This window comes from Pinus tabuliformis, chromosome 6, assembly GCF_031772625.1.
Source record: "Pinus tabuliformis cultivar Carrire ecotype Pingquan chromosome 6, CPIR1, whole genome shotgun sequence".
In the NCBI taxonomy this organism is placed as follows: domain Eukaryota; kingdom Viridiplantae; phylum Streptophyta; class Pinopsida; order Pinales; family Pinaceae; genus Pinus; species Pinus tabuliformis.
In genome coordinates, this window is record NC_142292.1 from 2081344774 (window position 1) to 2081369103 (window position 24330).

At 39.5% G+C, this 24330-nt stretch overlaps 1 protein-coding gene across 4 annotated transcripts in view; it reads right to left on the bottom strand.

The window, feature by feature from the left end:
- SUV2 (protein dimerization) overlaps positions 1-24330 on the bottom strand; it is a 233334-nt gene that overhangs the window by 67452 nt on the left and 141552 nt on the right. For all 4 annotated transcript variants that reach the window (XM_089433467.1, XM_089433473.1, XM_089433461.1 and 1 more), the window contains one exon: positions 1648-1730. In XM_089433467.1, the coding sequence (XP_089289593.1) occupies positions 1648-1730 (83 nt within the window). The remainder of the gene's footprint in view (positions 1-1647; positions 1731-24330) is intronic.

Genomic DNA, 24330 nt, shown 5'->3' on the forward strand with positions numbered 1-24330 from the left:
CATTATAGGAAATATTGATTCACCCCCCTCTACGTATTTCCAACATGCAACTAGCAAAATGTATAATAAATTTCAAAAAATCATTTATCCTCAATTGTGAGGACTTAGAGGGAGTGCCATATATCGTTGGAAAGATCTCAGAATAAGCTTTCCAACCATACATATATTGCTCCTATTTGAGCAAGGAAATTGGAGTAAAAACGCATTCAAAGTTAAGGTATATAAATGGGGAATCAAAAACCAAAAAGCAATATTTCCAAGAGGCATACCATATATCATTGGAAAGATTTTGAAATATGCTATTTGACTATGTAACTCTTTCTTTCATTTGGACAGCATTTGACATCAATAACAACCATATTCAACATTCTTCAAGTGTTTTCTCATACATTGAGGTCGATCATCCATCAAGGTGCCTCAATGTAGATCCTTCTACCATGTGGATCAGTATAGACAGCTCTATGCATGACGAATCTTGGAGTCTTATATAGCAGGGTTTTAGAAATCAATGAAGTAATTCAGCAATGAGAGCAAATGTTTACCCCATGAAATGTAGAGGTTTCACCACCAAAAATAACAATTCTCTCATCTATTGCATTTTGTCTTGATTTGTTTATGTCAATGGTGCATGCTCATTTGAAATCCAACAATTATTGATCAACGCTTATTCTCTTTATTTTCTAACATGCCATTTTCCTATATTTTTGTATACATTCCCCTAGTGAACATTCAAGGGCGACATTAAAATATGATATAAGTTTGTCTAGTGGCCAAATGTGTGTGTGTACTTAAGTGTCATTATCATGGCACATGTGATACTTACAATGTGCTAGCTTGAAACTAACACAACATTTGGAATATTTAGACTAAAAATTATGATTGGATAGTGCATTAAACACTACAATATCAATTATGTTTGTCGATTTGTAGTCTAGCTGTTGGGATAGAGCACCACCATGCAAAAGACCCAAGTTCAAAACCACATGGGCATAGAGTCCAATGGATGTGTTTTGGACAAATTTGAAGACTCTCTAATGGACCATACTAATGCATATGGGATTCATAGCTCCCCATCCTTCAAAACAGTAATTCCCCTAACAAAATAATTAATATTTAAAAACAAAATTAGTATAATAAAAATTATTCATAGGCCATACAAAGAAACGCATTATTGCCTCAATCAACTAAGTGATGGGTTGATACATGAGTATTAACTTTCTATTCAAGAATATTCACATTGGTAAGATAAGGTACTTCTTTGGAATAATCAACTAAAGCTTTACAAAATCATCATGAGAGAAAGTGATGCCATCTTTTCTAATTTACAAGCCAAACTGTTACTTGATAATGTTGGTCAAGTTGAAAGTTGGGTACATGTTGTGTGGAATAAGGAGAGTTATTGCCAATTTAACAAGTTAGTAGTTCCTTTTATTTGGTTGAGATTATTTGAAAGAAATTTGTTGTATACTGCAATTTTCATGATCATTTTTCCTACATCCTTGTTAACTATTTGAGGCATTCAAATCATTGTGCTTTAAGAAGGTTCCCAACATCTCAAAAAAAATACCAAAACAAATCATCTGCTTGCATATAGTAGTGTGAAAGTAACAATTTTGACCTAAACACTAGGTACTTGTGAAAATATACCTTTCAATGGATCTTTTCTTGAAACTACAATCATGGCACAAGGTGCAATTCAATACTCGCAAGGCGTTTTCAACAATTGTCACCTACAAAAAGGATTGGTTACCCTCATTAGGGCATCTTATAGCATTCAACACATCAACAAAGTTCATTTTACACTAACAAATTAAAAAAAAGAACTCATTCAACATTTGGTTGCTCTTGTTAGCCCTAGTTTCATCAATAAGTAAACTTTATTGTGCAATATATTTTGAATTTTCTAGAAATGAATTTGAATATTAATTAAGAAATCCCAATCATTGTTGATTTTTATAGGGTCTTTTATTATGATAATTGCTTCTAATGAATCTAATTATTTTACACATTTCTATCCATGATTCCATCATTAAGCAATTACACAAAAGACACAAACAGTAAAAACAAAAATGTTATAGGTAATAAAGAGATAGCCATACAAAAAACACAAGAGTTTACCCTGGCAAAACCCACATGGGGAAAAACCCAACAACCTTTTCAATAGAGAAACTCTTCAATTCAGTAGAGATACATCTTAGTCAACAACTATGTCAAACCTAGTCCATCCTCCTAGTCAAGTCATCTACCCTCAAAATAAATTAGGGCTTCTGCCTTCCTTTGAATTCTGCCCCCTACTACTCTTCTTCACCACAAAAATTTGACCTTCATGCCTCAGACCTTCGTTACCTTAGTTCTTTGTTTGCCTCATACTTCGCTGCCTCAATCCTTTGCTTGCCTCAGACTTTGCTGCCTCAGAAGATGCAAGTCGCTTGGCCTTGAGAAGGATGAAATGATGCCCTTATATAGTTTTTCATAGAGGCTAAATAGGTGCATCTATATTGGAGCTGGCCTAAACATTTGAAGGGGGTGACTTGACTAGGAGGAGGTTGACTTCATCTTTTTGGAGCCCGCAATTCAACTTTTATAAATTCATTTTTTTCTCTTTTACAATCGACATGAAGAACATGTCTTTTAATATTTTTATGTTTGAATCTTACATGAAGAACATGCTTGTAAATACATTTAAGGGCTAATATATACATTATGAAGATCGACCACAGATACAAAAATTCAACGCTCCCTCTTAACTAGGGAGGTATTCATAATGCCTATCTAGATGTTCTCGTGTTGACAGAATTTCTCTAAGAAAAGGTATAACAATTCATTATCATCATCAGCATCATCATCATCCATACTTTAGTCGGCAACTCTAACATATAGCATCATCATCCAATTACCATAATCTAGTCAGCGACACTAACATATGGTAAATCATTAGCATCAACAAGTTGCCACAACTTGTAGATACCACTGACCCATAATCTTGGTTGGTACTCCTCACCTAGACAAGTCTTGGTTCACCATCCTGGTCAATCTCTTGACTCGTGATGAAATTCCAAGGCCACATTGTACATGAGCAACTAGGCCCGATGCTCAATGAGCTCCTCATCCTATCTAGAGAGACTGAGCCTGATGCTGAAAGCCACGCACTCAACTGAGTGATTCTAAGCATCTAGGACCATTCTCCCTAATTGGTCAACATCTTTAACACAGAGAAAATGTCTATCCTCTACTAGACCATTCTACCCTACTAGTCAACATTTTTAACACAGGGAGAATGATTGTCCATGATGCTTATCATATCAACACTCTCTCTCACTCAAAGGTATAGGACCATTCCTCATAAGAATGACTATCCATTGATGTTGTATTATTACTCCCTCTTGCTAAGAGAGACATGTTCAATCACTTCAAGCTTGTACTAGGACAATCTTCTTGATAATACTGGAGTCATACTACTCTCTTCCTATACCACGTCTTGGTACTATATCTCAAAGTGCCTTGACATGTCATCATGTTGTCACCTACACCTGATCAACCAATCCTGCAAGCTAGAGCCATCTTGCTACACAACTCACCATTCAAGTTGCAACGTACTCAGCCTATGAGTCCAACAGATTTCTGCTTCTTGCACATCCATGAGATTGGATCCCAAACTGAAGCGATATACAAACTCATTTTGTCTTCAACACTCCTTGCCCAATTTCAAATTATGAATCCTTGCAGCTTTCGAAGCCACACTGCTTCACTAGTTGTGATATACTCTGCTTGTGCAGTGCTCGCTATGCTTGTGTAGTGCTAAGTGTTGATTTTTGGTAGCATTGGATGTGCTCTAGCCATGAAATTGGTGGAGAGGCTAAGGCACATGAGATCTCCAAGACCCAGAAATTGTTTGGAGGAATTCCAGCCGGATGGAGAGATATTAAAATAATTAATATTTTTAATGAGACCCTAAGTCTAAACTTCGGAAAATTAAAATATTAATGTGTATTAATATAATATGGGTGAGAAAGTTCTAAATAACAAGGATCAAGCAAGATCTAATCTTAGTCATTGATTAGGGACTTAATCTCGGTCGTTAAATCGTCAACATGAAAAGTATAAGAGGAGGCTTGAAGGTCAGTTGCAGACACACCAAGTTGATCAAGAATTCGATTTTCTTGGGCAGGGTTTGCAAAAAAATCAAGTTAGTGATCTGTTGCAGCGAGGGGTAGTTCAGTCGAAGGCCGAAAATACATAGCATAGAGGCATAGAGAGTGTCAGAGAGACAATGCAGAGCCTTGGAAGGTTGACGTAGAGGCAACCAAGATTGACGCAGAGGCTGAGGAGGCCAGCGCAGAGGACACAGAGGGCCAAGAGGCTCACGTAGAGGCAGCAGAGGCTGATGCAGGCAGCGCAGAGGACTACAGAGCTGTCGCTGGGTTAAAGAGGCAACGTTGAGGAATTTTCGTGGGGCGGACTGAGAGCTAGTTAGCTGACGCAGAGCGGTAGAGGGTGACGCAGTCTCTAGAGGGTGACGCAATTCCTGAGGGTAGCTTGGAGCATCTTTTGTTGTCCAGCTAAGGGAGCAGTCGAAGTCACTATGAGGCTATTCATCCGGTTGCTGATTAGCGAGAATATTTGTCTCCGAAGAAAGGTACTTCTAACAAGGAAAATATCTCAAGGGTGAGCCACTTTTGGTACTCTAGTTGTATTCAAAAAACTGCATAATAATGAAACCCTCATATCTGTTGCATCAGTTTCCCCACATTGGGTTTTTCTGGGGACGATTGTCCAAAAATAACGTTGTCCTTTGTGTTATTTCAGTTGTTGATCTGTATATGTGTGAAGGCTGCATTTGTGTTTATTTCAGTATTTATGTTAATAAATAACTTGTTAATGGGAAGAACAAGTAGGAGATAATAAACCAGATAATGTAGTAGGGATATCTGATGTGTCAGACTTAGAAATTTCCACATGGTATAAGAGCGATTGCAAATCAAGCAGGACTGAAGACACTAGAAGAAATCTAAAATTTGCAGTAGCAGTTGTCCTAAAAGACAGCATTGTTCCAAAGAAGAAGTGAAGCAGAGGTTGCATCATCATTTCGAACCAATGGAATGGCCAGTGTAGAGGCAGAGAGAGGCAGAAGAGGCTCACGAAAAGCCATGTCATCCTACTCAGCCAAGTAGGATTGACACAGTTGGCTAGAGGAGAAAATTCAACTTTTGTCAAAATTGCCCAAAGCCTAAAATGCTCTGCTTCTTCAATTGTCGGTGCTTGGGGAGCTGTGGGCAGATTGTGATTTGAGGAGCTGGAGGGACGTTGTTTCTATCGTTACAGAATAGTGTCTAAGTAGACGGAACCAAGGTAGAGGGAATCACTACCTCGACGGATTTCTAGCCATGGAATCCAAATCTGAGTTGCAGTTGCAAGGAGGATTGGAAGGGAGCAGTTCAACAGTTGGCCAGAAGATTTCCAGGAGGGAAATCAAGACTCGAAGGGAGATTTCCATGAGGGGAGTCAAGACTCAGAGGGAGTCCAGAAGAGGAGCTGAAATGGCAGTGAACGGACTGAGGGATCAAGACAGGTTGGACGGGGCTTCCAACTTTGTCATCTGGAAGGCCAGGATCTTGGCAATCCTGGATCGACATCGCATCAAGGACTTTTCCTTGAAAGTAGTGGCTATCCTAGTCGACCCAGCTGAGAATGAGAAGTATGAGAAAGAAATGGCGAGGGCGAAGTGCATGATCCTAGACGGGGTCAAAGATCATGTCATACCACATATTGCTGAGAAGAACACAACAAAGGAGATGTGGGACACCTTAACACCTCAGACCACGGCTCTTTCGCGCAACGGAAGATGCTATTGTAGAATCAGCTGAGGTCATATTAGATGCATAAGGGAGAGCAGATGGACCCATTCCTTCTCAGGTTGCAAGAGATTTGTGACCAGCTTACTTCCGTGGGGTCTACACCGGATCCAGAATTTATGGTCAGGATTGCCCTAAATGCAGTCTTCGAGGAGTTGGAGACATTTGTCCAAAGTATTTTGGGCAAGGTTACTCTTCCCAATTGGGAGGAGATGTGGCCAGCTCTTCGACAAGAAGAGATTAGGAGGATGACCAAGGCAAGCGGTAGTGGTAAAGGAGTTCGAGTCAAGAAAGAGGAGGACGAGGATGCGGCTTTAGCATCTGCGGGACAGCAAGGGAAAAGGAAGAAGAAGGATATCTCTAAGGTCAAGTGCTTCAATTGTGGGGAGTTGGGTCATTATGCATCCCAATGTTCCAGGAAGAAAGGCAAGAGAGAAGCTTTCGATTCAAAGGCAACTCCAACTAAAGCGGAGAAAGCGGTCGAGACTAATGACGATTGTGCCATGAGTACTCATGCACCTCTACAGAAGAGGTGGGGAGACATCGAGTTGTAGTTAGGAGGACTACATGCTAGGGGAAGGATCGTTGAGGTGCCCAAACTCTTGCATCACATACGGCTACGAGAGCCCTTAACGACAGTAGCATGATGACAGGTGTCGAGTGGAGCAAAGTGTAGTGGAGCAGCAAGGCATTGCTTGAGTGCAGAAATCTGAGGCAGCACAGTGGAGGTTGCAGCAGTCTGAGAGGCACATAGGTGTCTGCAGCAACGCAGTAGCAACAAAGGGAGCACAAGAGAGCAGCAGAGCCAGCTTCAGCATCACGAGGCTTCCAGACTAACGGGGATGTCAATATTTGGGAGAAGAGAGTTACTTACTTCTCAGTAACTAAGTTGCAGTGCAGCAGTTAGCAGTGGAAGTGCTAGGGGCAACATGGGCAGCATGTTGACAGGGAAATGTAGTACAGATGTGGTAGTGGCAATGGCAATGTCATGGGCAACAGTACAGGGAGCAGCAGTGCATAGGATGTAAGGTAGCTGGCTAAACATCCGCATAGCTACCGATGCGGAGCATCAATGTGATGCTTCTATGGTGAGGCATTACTATAGCACATTCCTCGCTGAGAGGGAGTGTTGATTTTTGGTAGCATCGGATGTGCTCTAGCCATGAAAATTGGTTGAGAGGCTAAGGCACGTGAGATCTCCAACACCCATAAATCGTTTGGAGAAATTCCACCCGGATGGAGAGATATTAAAATAATTAATATTTTTAATGAGACCCTAAGTCTAAACTTAGGAAAATTAAAATATTAATGTGTATTAATATAATATGGCTGAGAAAGTTGTAAATAATGAGGATCAAGCCAGATCTAATCTTAACCGTTGATTAGGGACTTAATCTCAATCGTTGAATCGTCAACAGGAAAAGTATAAGAGGAGGCTTGAGGGTCAGTTGGAGACATACCAAGTTGATCAAGAATTCGACTTTTGGGGCAGGGTTTGCTGAAAAATCGAGTTAGTGATTTGTTGCAGCAAGGGGTAGTTTGGAAGAAGGTCGAGAATACATAGCAGAGAGGTAGAGAGAGTGTCGGAGAGACAGCGCAGAGCCTTGGAAGGCTGACATAGAGGCAGCCAGGACTAACGCAGAGGCTAAGGAGGTCACCGCAGAGGACACAGAGGGCCAAGAGGCTGACGCAGAGGGCCAAGAGGTTGACACAGAGGCAGCAGAGGCTAACACAGGCAGTGCAGAGGGCTACAGAGCTGACGCTGGGTTGAAGAGGCAGTGCTGAGGAATTTTCATCAGGCAGACTGAGCACTAGTTAGCTGACGTAGAGTCATAGAGGGTGACGCAATCTCTGAAGGGTGACGTAGTCCCTGAGGGTAGCTTGGAGCATCTTTCGCTGTCCATCTAAGGGAGCAGTCGAAGTCACTATGAGGCTATTCATCTGGTTGTTGATTAGCCGGAATATCTGTCTCCGAAGAAAGGTAATTCTACCAAGGAAAATCTCTGAAGGGTGAGCGATTTCTTGCACCCTAGTTGTATTTAGAAAACTGCATAATAATAAAACCCTCATATCTGTTGCACTGGTTTTCCCACATTGGGTTTTTCCAGGTACAATTGTCCAAAAACAACGGTGTCCCTTGTGTTGTCTTAGTTATTTCAGTTGTTGACCTGTATATGTGTGAAGGTCGCATTTGTGTTTATTTCGATATTTATATTAATAAATAACTTGTTAATGGAAAGAACAAGTAAGAGATAATAAACTAGATAATGCAGTAGGTATTTCTGGTGTTTCAGACTTAGAAATTTCCACATGGTATAAAAGCGATTGCATATTTAAGGAGGACTAAAAACACCAACAAAAATCTAAAATTTGCAGCAGTTACAGTTTTCCTGAAAGACAGCGTTGTTCCAGAACCGAAGCAGCAAGAGAAGTGACGCAGAGCCTACACCATCATTTCGAGCCAAGGGAAGGGTCAGCGCAGAGGCAGAGAGAGGCAAAATAGGCTCATGAAGAGCCACGTCATCCTGCTCAGCTAGGTAGGATTGACGTTGTTGGCCAGAGGATCATATTCAGCTTTTTTCGGGATTGCGCAGAGCCTGAAAGGCTCAGTTTCTTCAATTGTCAGAGCTTGGGGAGCTGTGGGTAGATTGTGATTTGAGGAGCTGGTGGGAGGCCATTTCTGTCGATACAGAACAGTGTCTAAGGAGACGAAACCAAGGTAGAGAGAATCACTACCTCGACGGATTTCTACCCAAGGAATCCAAATCCGCGTTGTAGTTGCAAGGAGGATTGGAGAGGAGTCGTTCGACAACTGGCTAGAGGATTTCTAGGACGGAAATCAAGACTCAAAGGGAGATTTCCAGGAGGGGAGTCGAGACTCAGAGGGAGTCCAGAAGAGGAGTTGAAATGGCAGTGAACAGACTGAGGGATCAGGGCAGGTTGGACGAGGCTTCCAACTTTGTCATCTGGAAGGCCAAGATCCAGGCAGTCCTGTATCGACATCGCATCAAGGACTTTTCCTTGAAAGTAGTCGTTATCCCAATTGACCCAGCAGAGAATGAGAAGTGTGAGGAAGCAATGGCGAGGGCGGAGTGCATGATCCTAGACGAGGTCAAATATCATGTCATGCCACATATTGTTGAGAAGAACACAGCAAAGGAGATGTGGGACACCCTAACCACCTTAAACCACGGCTCTTCAGTGCAGCGAAAGATGCTATTGGAGAATCAGCTGAGAGCATATCAGATGCATAAGGCAGAGAAGATAGACTTGTTGTCGCACAAAGAGTCTAGGCACCGCAACAACGCTCAGAGTAAGGGTTGTCACTCTAATCCTTACTCGCTCCATTTAGACTCTCTCCTGGACAAGTCAAGGGGGGTAGTCCCTAAGGTGAATGGATGAAGATAGTCTGTGGAACACGGATCTAGGAGATTTTAAGGATGAACAACTTGATGAACTTAGAACAAGTCTTGGTCAATTGAGATGGATAGATTAAAATAAGACACAACCACAAGATAAAATTGATTATAGACTAGTGTCTTTATATTGAATTAACCATAGACTAAATAAAAACAAGTTATCCAGAGCAAATTTATAAATGTGGCAAAGCAACAATCATGAACAATTAAATGTAAAATGCTCAAAACTTTAGCATGCAAGATAATCTAGCAAAATTTATCTTTCTCCAACAATCAATATGATTTTTTAAAACATTTATCACACCTGACAATAGAGAAATCACTACCACGAAAGGACGCCAAGCAACTTTAGTTTAACAATTTAATTATTCCTTAGGAAATTAATTGAATGTGGTAAATGAAGAAATCAAAAATTTTTAATGTGACAAAAGTAAAACAAATCAAATGGTTAATAAATTAAATTTTTAATGGGTCATAGGCCACATTAAAAAAAATTAAAGTGAAAGTGCAAGTCCTTTGTTAATTTATTTCATTCTCAATTCTAAAGTCACATAAATGAAAAAAAAATAGATCTTTTAATGTTTAAAAAAAAAAAAAGATTTTTTAATTTTTAAGATTTTCAAATTTTAGAATTTTTTATGTTTTTGAATTTTTTAAATGAAAATCAAAATAAAAATAAAAGAAAGGAAATAGAAATTAAAAAATCATAAGAAACTAAAACAAAAAATGGAAATCAAATAAAAATAAAAGTTAAAAAAGAAAATGAAATAAAATGAAACCCGGTTTTATTTTAAAAACTAAAGAACTAACCCTAATGCATAAAGTAATAAAAAGGAAAAAAGGGAAATCGAAGTGTATTTGGTTGTGCAAGTTTGACGGCGGCAACAAAGAGGAGCTCGAAAAGGCAACACACAGATGACAAAGGAGGAGCGACAAGCAGTGTGGACGAAGAGTTTGCAGCTCGATGGAGGAGAAGGGAACGAGGGGATGCATAGGGAGATTGCAGCACTGAGGGGTGTAGGGAGAGAGCAGCGGGTTAGGAGATGAGCGCAAGTAATGGACGCGGGAGTTGTAGCTGCGGGTCAATGGAGGAAAAGAAGGACGCGTGGAGGGCAGTGAAGGGATGACAAGGCAGAATAGAATGCCAAGAAGGTTTTCTCTTGCAGATTCGAGATGCTGGAAATGGATAGGAGCTGCGAAAGCCACGGGTCAAGAGGGAGCAACAGAAGGATGCCACGGTTTTGATGGGTGAGAAAGAGAGCAGCGTGATGAGGAATGAAGGTCGAGGGTTACGGATAGAGAAGGCAGTGACAGATAGAACACTGGCAGCAATGCAGAAGTGGAGGAAAACGCAACAACAAAGGAGGGCGAGGAGTATTGCAGCAGAAGAGATGAGGAAGGCCGTAGAGGGGGGTTGGAGTAATGGACGGATAAGGGTTTTCTATAATAAAAAAAATCAAAATTTTGCAACAAATCGAAAAACCCAATCAGCAAATCAATGGTAGCCAGAAAACCCTTTTAAAAATTTCCAGAAATTCTGATTAAAATGTTGAATACCTTTTGCTTCAAGTTTCTTTGAAACCCTTATAAAAATTTCTAAATTTAAAACTTTTTAAACCCTTGAACTGTAAAATAATGCCATTGCAAAATGGTATTGAAGCCAAATCTTACCCTCTAGGGCCTATATCTGGCTTCAAATCAAACTTCTCTTTCAAATCTGCAACCTGTACCTAAAAACAAAAACACCCAGAACCCAAATATACAAAAAATAAAAATAAAACCCCAGAAACCCAACTCAAAAAACTAAGTCAGAAAACTAAGAAAAATACAGACTTATGCACAAAAATGGTAGATCTATCAGATTTGAGGAGTATGAGTCCAACTCCGCTCCCAAATCTGATAATCCAAGGCTCTCAATAGCCAGATATATCAATTTTCCAAATCAAAAAAATATTTTTTTTCAGTTTTTAAAGGTGTTAACTCAAAACCCTTCACGTATCACCAACAAAATCTTATGATAAGCCCAGAGCTAATTCAGCTACAGAAAACAGAGATCGAGAGTTGGTTGGTCCAACTGAAAACTTCCCCTAACGCCCGAAGATCTAAAAATCAAGATTTCCCTACAAAACTCAATCTAGCCATCAAAATAAAGCAAGAAAATGATAATAAAATTCAAACAAATAGAGATACCTGCGATTACATTCAAAATTTAAATTATCATTTAAACCCCAGTGACTGAGCAAGATACTTGTACTCAAATCACTCTTCAGAAGATATCATCGTTGGCTTTGGAAAAAATTATGCATGAAAACAACACATCTTACAGTATTCCCATGAGGAGTAACACCAGCAAAATTTAACCCCAAAGTCTTTCTTTATTATCCAAAAAAATGATTCCACAAGAGCTTTTTGCTTAGCACACAACTCAGAGATCGGATAGATCGACTGACAAATGACTTCCTATTTAAAGATAAATCCACCAACGGCTAGTTTGAGTGATCCTCGTCAAAGCAACATTGACCGTTGATGAAGATTAAAATTTATTTTAATCTCATCCGTCAAAACATTTAATTCTTGAGGAAATTCAAATTTTTCAATGAAATGTATTTTAATTAACTCAAAAATTAAATTTTTGAGTTAATTTCCCCAAAATTTTGACTTTGACTTAACGCCAGGGATCAAAGGTTTAAAATTTATCAAAATAATTAATTTACCTTAGTACCTGGACCTCTTAAATTTTTTAGGACCAACGAATTTTTCCTTTAGAAAATTTAAATTTACCTAAGACCTAGAATTAATTAAATTTCTGACATAGGATTTTAATTCATTTTTTGCCAGAAAATTAAATTAATTAATCTATGAGGGGATAAATTATTTTTCCAACCCTTAAGACACTTTACATCATGATTTTCATATTTTTTACATCACAAGGAGGGAAACCCATTTGTAATAAACCCTCATAGACTACCCATTTCTGCAACGCAAATATAACCCAGCAAACTAAGCAATTTCTAATGAAATAACCTAACCGAATAGTTAGGATTATTCCCAAATTACTTTTACATAGACTCGATCTAGAACACTAGGACTTGCCTAAGATCCCAACGACAAAATCCATTCTAGCTTTCGAGTAAGACTAAAAGAAAACTCTGTCGACCATCCGAGAAAGGATCGGTGAGACAAAAAACCTCCAAGAATGTAGACCATCACCAGAAAAGTAGGTTTACCTAGGCCATTACATACATGATATGGATCTGCTGAGATTATTTATATCATATACATGCAGAATGGGTTTACATTATAACATCTTGGAAATCAAGTTGATGATGATAGTTGAATGGCAAGGACACATCGATCAGGCGCTATCCCTTTTGCGAAAAAACCGAGTGTACTCTATGGATCGTTGACACGTAGTGGTCAACAACACCCATTCCTTCTCAGGTTGCAGGAGATTCGCGACCAACTTACTTCTGTGGGGTCTACACTAGATCCAAAATTTATGGTCAGGAATGCCCCGAATGTAGCCTCTGAGGAGTAGGAGACATTTGTCCAAAGTATTTTGGGCAGGGCTACTCTTCCCGGTTGGGAGGAGATGTGGCCAGCTCTTTGCCAGGAAGAGATCAGGAGGATGACCAAGGCAGGGAGTAGTGGTAAGGGAGTTGGAGTCAAGAAAGAGGAGGAGGAAGATGTGGCTCTAGCATCTAGGGGACGGCAAGGGAAAAAGAAGAAGAAGGATATCCCCAAGGTCAAGTGCTTCAATCGTGGGGAGCTAAGTCATTATGCATCCCAGTGTCCCAGGAAGAAAGGCAAGGGAGAAGCTTCCGATTCAAAGGCAGCTCCAGCTAAGGCGAAGAAAGAGGTCGAGACTAATGACGATTGTTTCATGAGTGCCCATGCACCTCAAGAGAAGAGGTGGGGAGACATCCACTTGTAGTCGGGAGGACTACATGATACAGGCAAGATCCTTGAAGTGCCCAAACTCTTGGATCACATACGACTACAGGATCCCTTAACGACAGTAGCATGATGACAAGTGTCGGGTGGAGCAAAGTGTAGTGGAGCAACAAGACAGTGCTTGAGTGCAGAAATCTAAGGCAGCGTAGTGGAGGTTGCAGCAGTGCAAGAGGCACATAGGTGTATGCAGCGCGCAATGGTAGCAGAGGGACCACAAGATAGTAGCAGAGGCAGCACATGATAGCAGCAGAGACAGCTTCAGCATCACGAGGCTTCCAGACTGACCGAGATGTCAGTATTTGGGAGAAGACAATTACTTACTTCTCGGTAAATAAGTTGCATTGCAGCAGTTAGTAGTGGCAGTGCTAGGGGCAGCATGTTGAGAGGGAGTTGCAGAACAGATGTAGCAGTGGCAGTGGCAATGTCATGGGCAGCAGTACATGGAGCAACAATGCATTGAATGTAAGGCAGCTAGCCAAACATCCGCACAAGTACTGATGTGGAGAATCAGTGTGATGCTTCTATGGCGAGGCATTACTAGAGCACATTCCTCGTAAGAGGAAGTGTTATTTTTGGTAGCATCGGATGTGCTCTAGCCATGCAAATTGGTGGAGAGGCTAAGGCACATGAGATCTCCAAGCATTAGCAATAGATAATAGATTTACTTGTCTTTTCTCGTTTCTAGTAGTTTTTATAATTGTCAACTCTTTCATATTTACTATGATATTTTTTGTAAACAATATATAACAATTTAAGTTTGAAGTTTGAAGTTGGCAATTATAACTCATTGGTAATGAATTAAGAATATGATGCTTCATGAAAGTTGAAAGTTGTTTCATTTCATTTCATTTCACAACATTTGATTTCATGCTAGATATTCTTTGTTGTAATGGTTACACTTAGCTTACAAGTACAACTTTGGTGATCAATGATGATAAATATTATATATTGAATTTTGAAAGCATGAAACTTTAAGATTGATGATTCATGAGACTCAATATGTTGTATGTTACTAACTTGTAGACGTGATTGATGAAGATTATAACTTCTAGATGATGGATGTTATATGGTTCAATCTATATTTTTATGCTTATTATATCTAATTCATCATTCTACATGCTTTTATTGACATACATGCATCAATATATATCTATCTATCTATATATATCTATATATATATATATATATATATATATATATATATATATATATATATTCGCTGCCGAACCGGGAGCTTCTAAAAATGTCGCTCCCGCTCCCAAGTAAACTTGGTTCAGCTATATGCCTTGGCACAACCATAGCCTAATCTTCTTCCCTCTCTTGATCCATCATCTTGGCTACTTTCAAGTTACCCTAACTGGGTGATCTTTCTAGAACAGATCCTATCATGGCAATCTTGGTTTCTCCCTCTGCCACTGATGCTATTAAAGTGCATTGGTTATCTTCCTTTCATATCCAAAGATCAACTCCCTCTGAAGCTAAACCAAGAGTTCATGAGGAAGCCTTGACTACTCCCTATAAAACAAATCTTTTCAATCAATGTTGCTCCCTTTGACACATTGTTTCTTTTGTTATCGTCAAAAATCTTAAAAGCACATCATATATATAGGATTAATGTTGATCTAAGGGTATCAAATTTTAGGTGCCTGCACAAAGCCATCTCTCTGCTTACAAGTATAAGACTTCTTCTTACCAGCTTCAAGTAGCTCTTATGTACACTTCTTTTACCGGGGAAGACGATATCTACATTCATTTAATACAATTTTGAACAAAAATCATAAAGATAATAAATTATAATAGAGGTGCACCTAACAAGATGTCCCTTCATAGTCTTCTTCCCTCTTACTGAGGCAATCCTTCACTTTGTACTTCTTTCCATCCAATCATACTTTGTCTTGGAATTCACCACTAACTTCTTTCCAGCATAGATCAAATCATACTTCAAGCTTGTTGACATGTTTGCTCCTTTTGAGTCTAGATCTCATCTAGCACAATATCTCTCATCACAAATCCCTATTTCTGGGAGAGTCCTCTTGTCACAACTTTGATTTGTACTTCCACCTACTACCTGTTAGGAAATCAGAAAGGCAAGAAGATTTTCTTGTTTTGATAATTACTGTAAAGACTGATATTAAATTACCAAATGTAAAGACTGATATTAAATTTCAACAAGATTGACACATTTCTTGTAAATGCCAAATATAAGGATTGTTATTAAAATTCAACAAGATGGACAGATTTTTGTACAATTCTATCAAATTAATTGCATTTGCGTACCTGATTCTTCCATCTAGTGTCGATCACATTGCTCCAAGTTTTCTGGTTCCGTTACCAAACCAACTGATTTCTCCCTGCCTATCTGGGATCAACCTCTGCGGTTCCCAGATCCAGAGAACTTCGAAATGGAAGTCCACTGGCCCCCATGTCCAAAACTCCAAGAACAGCTGAAGATTTTCCAATTTTCAGTTCCAAAATCTAGCCCCTGGCTTTCCCTCCAACAGATTTATTTTCCCCCCTTCATTTTTCATGCTCCTCTTCTATCTATGTATAACATTTCTTGGCGGTCACCGTTTCCTACATGGTGACACCTTCCCCCTTTTATAACGTGTAATTCATTTGTCCAAAGCTACAGGGATTTTGACTTGTGTTAGTTTACCTTTAGAATTTTTATTAGTTTTCTTTAAATGCCCATAGTTTATAACATTTATTTTATTTTGATTTAAATTTCATTTTTAATAATTATTTAATATAATTTATTAATATTATGGAATATATAAATATATAACCATATTTATAATTAACTTTAAATATTACATTTATTTCTTTATAACCAAATTTACTTTATAACTTAAAAATTATATTATTGAAATTATTTAGGGTATTTGCCCCTTAATTATGACACATTTAAGCAATATGTTTGGTGACGGGTGAGGGTGTAACTCCTATCTGAGGCAGTGTCGATTTTCAACATTTATAGTTAATTTAGAATATATATATTAGTGCAATACATGCATATGTAGCTATCATATGCATGCATTGTATGCATGCTAATACTCTTGTGCTCTCTATATTAAAGATGGGTCATTACATACATCCCTCCTTCAGAAAACTTCGTCCCGAAGTTAGAGTTTTTACCGTATATCAATACTTATTTTAGCGATTAGTACATTCTTGTTAGGGTTGCGTATCAAGGTTAAATTCTTATTTAATGTAAGGATACTATAAAATTGGTGTTTTTGAATACTTCTAGGTTTATAATTTTAATGGTCATGCCTTGCTCCAACTAGGTTCCCAAGCTATTCTAAAATCATCCTATCCTTCCTAATCTCTTGTGCTCCCATCATATCCGTCCTCTACTGGAGTATGCCATGGCATCAGTTATACTGACCTAACCATTCATAAACTCTAAGGATGGCAGCATCGACTATATGCGACGAAGTATGGAGAAGCTGGAAGACTTCAGGACGTGAAACAAGTGTTTAAAAGTTCAAAGCATTCAGGTTCAATGGCTCTTAGTTTGATGCGCTACTTTAATAGGAGGTATGGGTATGAAGATAATGCGGAGGTCCTTCACACTTTTAGGATGATTAGCAATGAAGACTTGAATGTCAATCATGAAGACATTGAGAGTTCTCCTCAGTGTACATCAGCTGAGTTATCCCAAAGTGCTCGAATATTTAATCAAAGACTGAGGAAACAAACCCGCATCAATTGCCTTTTATATTATGAATTGCGGCCTTCTACGTTGATATATGGTGGCACAACATTGGTCTCATACTGCTGCAAGTACTTCACTAATGGCATATTTGTCGATGTTTTCTTGTATGAAATCGTAGAGAGAGCTTGAGTAGAGAGTAGAAAGGCATTGAAGGTTGAACCTATCCAAATGGTATCATACCATGTTGCTGCATAATTGGAAATAGGAATGGAGAAAGGAAGTATGTTCGCAGAACCCTAAAATGTATGTTTGAAAGGATTTGGTTTTCAATACTCGTTGATGAGTTATGACTGGTCATAGCACATGTACTCATTCTTGTATATACATGTACTTGTACTACATCTAATCCAGTCATTTCAGCCTTCTCAAAAGGCTTCGTTGGCTTTTTATCCCACTTGAATTCCAACATGTGCAATCTACTTAAGTTTAGTGGTATCTGCTTATTTGATTATGGAGAATATTTTCAAATCCTACTTGCATAGTGATATATAAAAATGAAACAAGATTCCATCAAGGGGTATTCATTGAAGAACGTTCAATAAGTCATGGAAAGTGTTCAAGTTTTATATCATATGGAATCAGTGTCATTTGCGTCGTTAGTATGGCAGGAATTATTTTATATATGTATTGGAGTAGCATATTGGAAATTGGTATTGCAGTGAATATATAGCAGCCTTCACTGATTTACAATAGTCATTAGAAAATGTTGATGTATGGAGAGCATGAGAAGCATTAATATTTTTTATTGATACGGTGAACCCAACGTGAACTGAACATGCAACCTTCTGAACTGAATACGCATTAAGAGAAAGCGCTCACAATTTTTAGGCATTACTTTGAGTGAAAGTCCCTTTGCTCTTGCCATTGTAACCTTTCCACAGCAAAAGATAAATAATGAGAACATTCGTACAGCATCGGAGCAGCAAGGAATCCTGAAATGTTACACCGTATTGAATGTTGTGGTTTTAGATGGAGGAAGGTGATAGAAATAGAGCTTTAGAAGCTGACAGCAAAGTTATTTGTATTATTTTACAATTTTTTTAAAAGCAAGTCGATACTATTGGAAGAAGCACCAAGTCGATGCGATATACTATTGGCATTATTGGCATATATTGACAGGCGTAGTCCTTGTAGTAGTCATTCTCCAAGACGTCGAAGCTACACACCTAAATAGACATGAAGTATTAACATGCCACCTCATGATCATTGAGTTTCTCCTTGTGCAAATAAAAGCCCAATTGACAGAAATCGATGTTGAAGTCGTAGGTAAAGAGTGTCAGAAGCATTTTCTATTATATTGGGAAGAGTTGTTTTATGACATGATGTGTAGCATATTTTCCTTTAATGGGTGGGATCTTTGGATAATATTCTTCTGAAAGCCTTGCCTCAGCAGAAAGGCCAACCTCATGATGTGTGCTATCATACACCCTATAAAACTGTTCTTATTCAATCCTGTTGTAGCCCATTATATGATCATCAACAAATTTTATAAGTTATCCTTTTACTTAGCACGCAAGCTTTCAAGGGATCCAATCCTTCATTTTGCAGACTCTCCTATTATTGTTTCTCCTAAGGTTCAGATTGACCTTACAACCTAGCAGAAATATGGGATAGAAATTTGTAACAACTTGTATCACAGTACGACGAAAAACATGTAGCAGTGGCTCAATGTTTTTTTCAGATGTTGATGATGATGATAATTTATTCTTGGTATTGGGATCTGCTCTTGAGTCCCAGATTTTATGAGCTTTCTGTATGTGATTCTATACATTTTCATCATATGAGACTCAACAAATTCAGGCCTCTCTGTATGTGGTCAATGATAAAATGGTTCAATATTTTTTGGAAAGATTATCAAAGTTAGCATGCATCCCTGGCATCAAAATTATGGCCTTCCATTACTACCATTATTCTGAACATTTACACAGGAAGTTTCACCTTCAGTCAGAAACCCATTGCCATTGATGTCAAGGGGGCGGGGGGGTATCAAAGCAAAGGTATAGAGGATAAATTCTTTCCTGGACAAAAGGAGTAGAAACACAGTATTGTCATCAATGCCAAAGGGGGAAATTGATGGCAATATTGTCATTGATAGCATTATTGTCATTGATGGCAAAGAAGCAGTAGCATGGCAAAAGAGAAGCAAAGTAGCAGCAAGGCAAAGAGTAGCAAAGAATCAGCAACAAGCATGTATGGTTATGATCAAGACGAAGAAGCGAGTTATGCTTGGTATGCTTGATGGCTTGGCAGAACAATACTGTTTGCAAGAGTTGTGTAGAACACTGATTTGAAGAGTGGTTTGTTGGAAAAAATTGTTGTGATGCTGATCCAGGTGGATATTGGTGGCCACCCGCCAAGTCCACTTGGACCCCACCATTGTTTCTTTCAACTTTTCAATTTCCTTAATTGTAGGAAAGTTTACTATTTTTAGCAGTTTTTCGGGCACTGAACTTCCGGAGCTGTTTTGAGGCCCTAAACGACGATTTTTGGGAAAACTGGGAGCAATATGGGTCCATGGACCGATGTTGCTCTTCCCAAAGTTGTAGTTCTCGGATAGATCTTTCTAACGAGATATTGTGCGCGTCAAACAGAGATCGTATGCCAAAGTTACAACCCCGGGAAGTTGATGCACCAATTTACCCAAACAGGGCCCACAGTTTGGCATTTCATCTTCTAGGGTTAGGTTTTTGGATGTTTAAGGTTTTCCAATGTTTCTCAACAATAAATAGGCCTTCGAGCCTCACTGTAACACAGTGCAAAGACATGTAGCCACCACATCTCTTCTCAGAGATAAGCTACCATCGCCCTAGCTGGTTTATTTCCATTTCTGTTTGTAAGCATATTTTAGTGTTCTACACTAATGAAATGAAGTATTATTTCTGTTGCATCTTCGTGTATATGGTTATCTCTATATTTTGTTGCGTTCCTGTTTAAATCCGGATCAGTGGTATCAGAGCGGTCTACTTTTTCTCTCTGTTTTTCTTTGCATGTCCCCAATGAGATCAGATATAAGGAGTTAGGGCTTGAACTGGTCGAACCTTTGCAAGACTAGCCTTACAAATCCCGACGGCCTCCCATGGCGGATGAAAAGAAAGACAAGGGGGCAGGAGATCTATTAAAATTGGCAACTAGGGCCAAACTCCATGTGGATCACCTTATTTATGGTTGTTGATATTTTTTCTAGATTCCTCTCGTCGCGAGGTGTAGGATTGATCTAAAAATCATCAAATTCCGATAAATATTTAAGGAGATATGAATTTATTTTGATTATGGACAAATTGTCAAGGTCAGCCAAGAAACTTATGTAGGCTCAGAAGCCCAACAGTCACATCTATTCATCTTCAACGTTTGCATATAAATGCAAGATGCCTCCTCCTCATTTGGACACTTCACACTCACTCATCTCTCTCTCTCTTCTGCGCAAAAAAGAGCCTCTCTCTCACACACACGTGTCGCTGAAAGGAAGACGTCCTAGGGCAAGAAAGACGCAGAAAGGACACTACGACAGCAGGTCACCTCTTTGACCAGCGTTGACAATCCAAAGGTATGGATTGAGTGCGGCTGCCTCCCCTAGGCAGGCCACAATTTTTGGCACGAAAACCAAGGTGATCTGACCTCTGGTTTGACCGGTGTTCACTGCCCTAGTTTAGGGCTACAAGTTGATTTCAGAAATCTGCAATTTGAGTGTACTTTTGGGGCCGTTCAAGGGCTATTTTTTCAGGCTATTCAAGGGCATGTTGACCGGAAATTGACCAAGCATATTCAAGGTCAATTTCAACTCATTTGACCAAGTTTGACTTTGTTGATCTAGGGTTTGTTGTTGCTGATATAAAATTACATAAATCAGATTTTGTATTATTTTTCTCTGCTGAACTATTGAAGATAAAAGAAGATTTGATCAAAGGGTTTCCCCATATTGGGGTTTGTCCCTAGCTAGCCGCCATATCTTGTATCTCTTTTCTTGGCTTGTTTTCTGTCGATCGTTTAATGTTCTATCTGCACTTTACTTAATGTACATGTGATTGCTGATCTGTGGCTAACAATAAAAAAAATAAGTAAACTGCTCTAAGCATAGAACATACCAAAATTTAACATGGTATCAGAGATGAGGTAAAAACAAAGCCCAAGCAAGAGCAAGAGCAATCACCGAAGAGAAGGATTGGCAGGCAGTCTTAAAACATGGGGTCCTCAACACACTTCCCTGCTGAAGACAAACTCCGTGAGAAGTCTAACTACCACGGATGGAAAATGTCTCTCGATCTAACATTAGAAGAGCGGGAAGTATTGGACCATGTGAGAGGCGGAATAGTTAAGCCTCCATCAAATGCATTCGTTGTTGCTAGAAACAAATGGACCAAGGGAGAAGTCAAAGCAAGGAAGATCATTCGAGACTCTATCGACAAGCGCTTAGTGGCCTGTGTTTCCGAGCTGAACACCTCCAAGGAAATCTACGATAGATTGGTGAGTTTATTTAAAGTTAATGATGCAAATCAAGTCCTGTTTCTTAGAAATAAATTGAAGGAAATTAAGAAGGGCAAAGATGAAAGTATGCAAGCATATTTCTTAAGGATCACCGAGATCAAGAACGATCTCCTATCTATTGGGGAAGTAATTCCTGACAGGGAAATGACACTCACAACTCTTGGAGGACTGCCATCTGAATGGTATATATTCAGGACCACTCTTCTCAACAATAATGTAGTTCCTGGATTTGAGGAATTAATGGCAAGATGCATTCAAGAAGAAACAAGGATGGAAGAGCAAGAAATGCCCATACTTAAAGGTCATCCCACTGCCTTTTCTTCTCATGCTAAAAGAAGAAACAATTTCGGGGCTAAATTCAAAGGAAAGCCTGGACCAAAGGGTGGAAGAAAAGAACGATGTTACAATTGCAATAAAACAGGTCACTATGCTAGGGAGTGCCCTAATAAAAGCGACTCACACTGGGACGATGATCAAAATCCCTCTCAAGGAAATCAAAGGAATGGCAGGTCAAATGGCAAAGGTAAAAGAAGTGTCGGAAATCAAGGAAGAGGACAACCATTCAAGAAGGCAAGAAATTCCAGGTATGAATCTAACACCGTTAACAATAAGCAAGATAAATATTATCTACTAGCAGCTCTATCTACCACTGCTCCCCCGGACTCTCTGGGAAAATTGGCTTATTGATAGTGGTGCCTCAAGGCATTTCACTTGTTACAAAGAAGCTCTCTATAATCTGATGGAGAAGGAAACCAACCTGGAAATTGTTCTTGGAGATAATTCAAAATATCCCTTGAAAGGCATAGGAAATGTCACTCTTCAATTGAATCAGGGCAATACAATCCACTTACAAGATGTATTATATGTACCTGATCTCAAAAAGAACCTGGTGTCCATTTCGGCAATAGAAGACAAAGGCTACAAGGTGGCCTTCAGCGATGGCAAGGTACGTGTGTGGAAAAAGAATATTAAAGATGCCTTCACTCTTGGGTTTCGAGTTGATTCATTATATCAAGTCGGAGGAAGTCCGCTAGGTGTCATGTCTTGTGACACATCTCTTCAGTCCGAACTATGGCATCGAAGGTTTGCTCACCTTCATTATAAAGCTCTACCCGATGTGAGACAAATGGTGACAGGGATGCCCGAATTCCAAGTAGAGCAAGAAGGTGTATGTCCAGGATGTGCCGAAGGAAAGCTCAAAAGGGGACCATTCCCCTCAAGCCAAAGCAAGACCTCCGATATATTGTAGTTGGTTCACTCAGACATATCTGGTATGATGCCTGTGAACTCCTTGGGAGGATATTCATATTACCTCACTTTTACAGATGATTATTCTCGCAAGACTTGGATATACTTCTTGAAAAAGAAGGATGAAGTGTTCTCCTGGTTTCGACACTTCAAAGCCTTGATCGAGAATCAAACCAAGAAGAAGATCAAGACCTTAAGGACTAATAATGGGACTGAATATGAATCCAATGAGTTTCATGACTTTTGCAATGACGCTGGCATTAAGAGGGAGACTACTACACCATATACTCCTGAGCAGAATGGTGTGGCAGAAAGGAAGAACCGTACGATTGTGGAAGTTGTCCGTGCTATGCTCCATGATCAAAGACTTCTGAAGTTTTTATGGGCTGAAGCTACAAACACCGTCGTATATGTACAAAACCGATGCCCTCATCAAGCATTGGGTTCCAAGACTCCCGAAGAGATGTTCACTGGTAAGAAACTTGACGTATCTCATTTTAGAATTTTTGGAAACCCTGTATATTTTCATGTGCCGAAGGAGAAAAGGAATAAAATGGGTGCATCTAGAAAGAAAGGAATCTTCGTGGGCCACAGCGAAAATACTAAGGGCTATAGAATCTATGTGGCCGATCAAAGAGAAGTCGAGATTAGCCATGATGTCACCTTTGACGAAGATATGGCTCTTAGCAAAGTAGACAATCTTCCTACTCTAAGAGGATCTAAAGAAGCTGACACCAGTGAACCGAAGGAAAAGGAAGATGAGATGATGCCCGATGTGGAAGAACCTATGGACCCTATTGATCCTCCTCCGCAAGAGTCTTCCTCTTCTAGGAAGAGGCCTTCATGGCACCCAGAGGAACCTTCCGGGAAAGTAAGAAATCGAACAGGTATCAGGGATACCTGACCATCATGAGCACAATCATCCAAAATGAGCCTTCGTCATTCACAGAAGTTGTCAAGCATCAAGTATGGAAGGATGCTATGACCGAGGAATATGAGTCCATCATGAAAAACGATGTTTGGGATGTGGTCCCCAGACCTCAGGACAAAGCAGTTGTCACTTCAAAATGGCTTTACAAGATAAAGCATGCAGTTGATGGAAGTACGGAAAAGTATAAGGCTCGTTTTGTCGCTCGTGGCTTCTCTCAAAAGGAAGGTATAGACTATGACGAGATATTTGCACCTGTTGCCCGATATACCACCATCCGCTTGATCATAGCCCTTGTTGCTTTGCAAGAATGGAACCTACATCAGATGGATGTCAAGACTGCGTTCTTACATGGTTCAATCAAAGAGGAGGTCTATGTGGAGCAACCCGAAGGATTTGAGATTCATGATCAAGAATCTCATGTGTGCAGGTTGAAGAAGGCTCTCTATGGACTGAAGCAAGCACCCCGAGCATGGTATGAGAGGATCGATAGTTAGTTGATGAAGCTAGGATTCACTAGGAGTGAAGCGGACCCTAACCTTTACTTTAAGGTCGAAGATGACAAACCTCTCATACTGGTACTATATGTTGACGACCTCTTTCTAACAGGTGTAGACCCTCTCATTCACAAATGTAAGAGGGAGTTTGTTTCTGAGTTTGAGATAAGGACCTAGGACTGATGCACTATTTCCTAGGACTTGAAGTCTGGCAGAAGTCAGGGGAGATTTT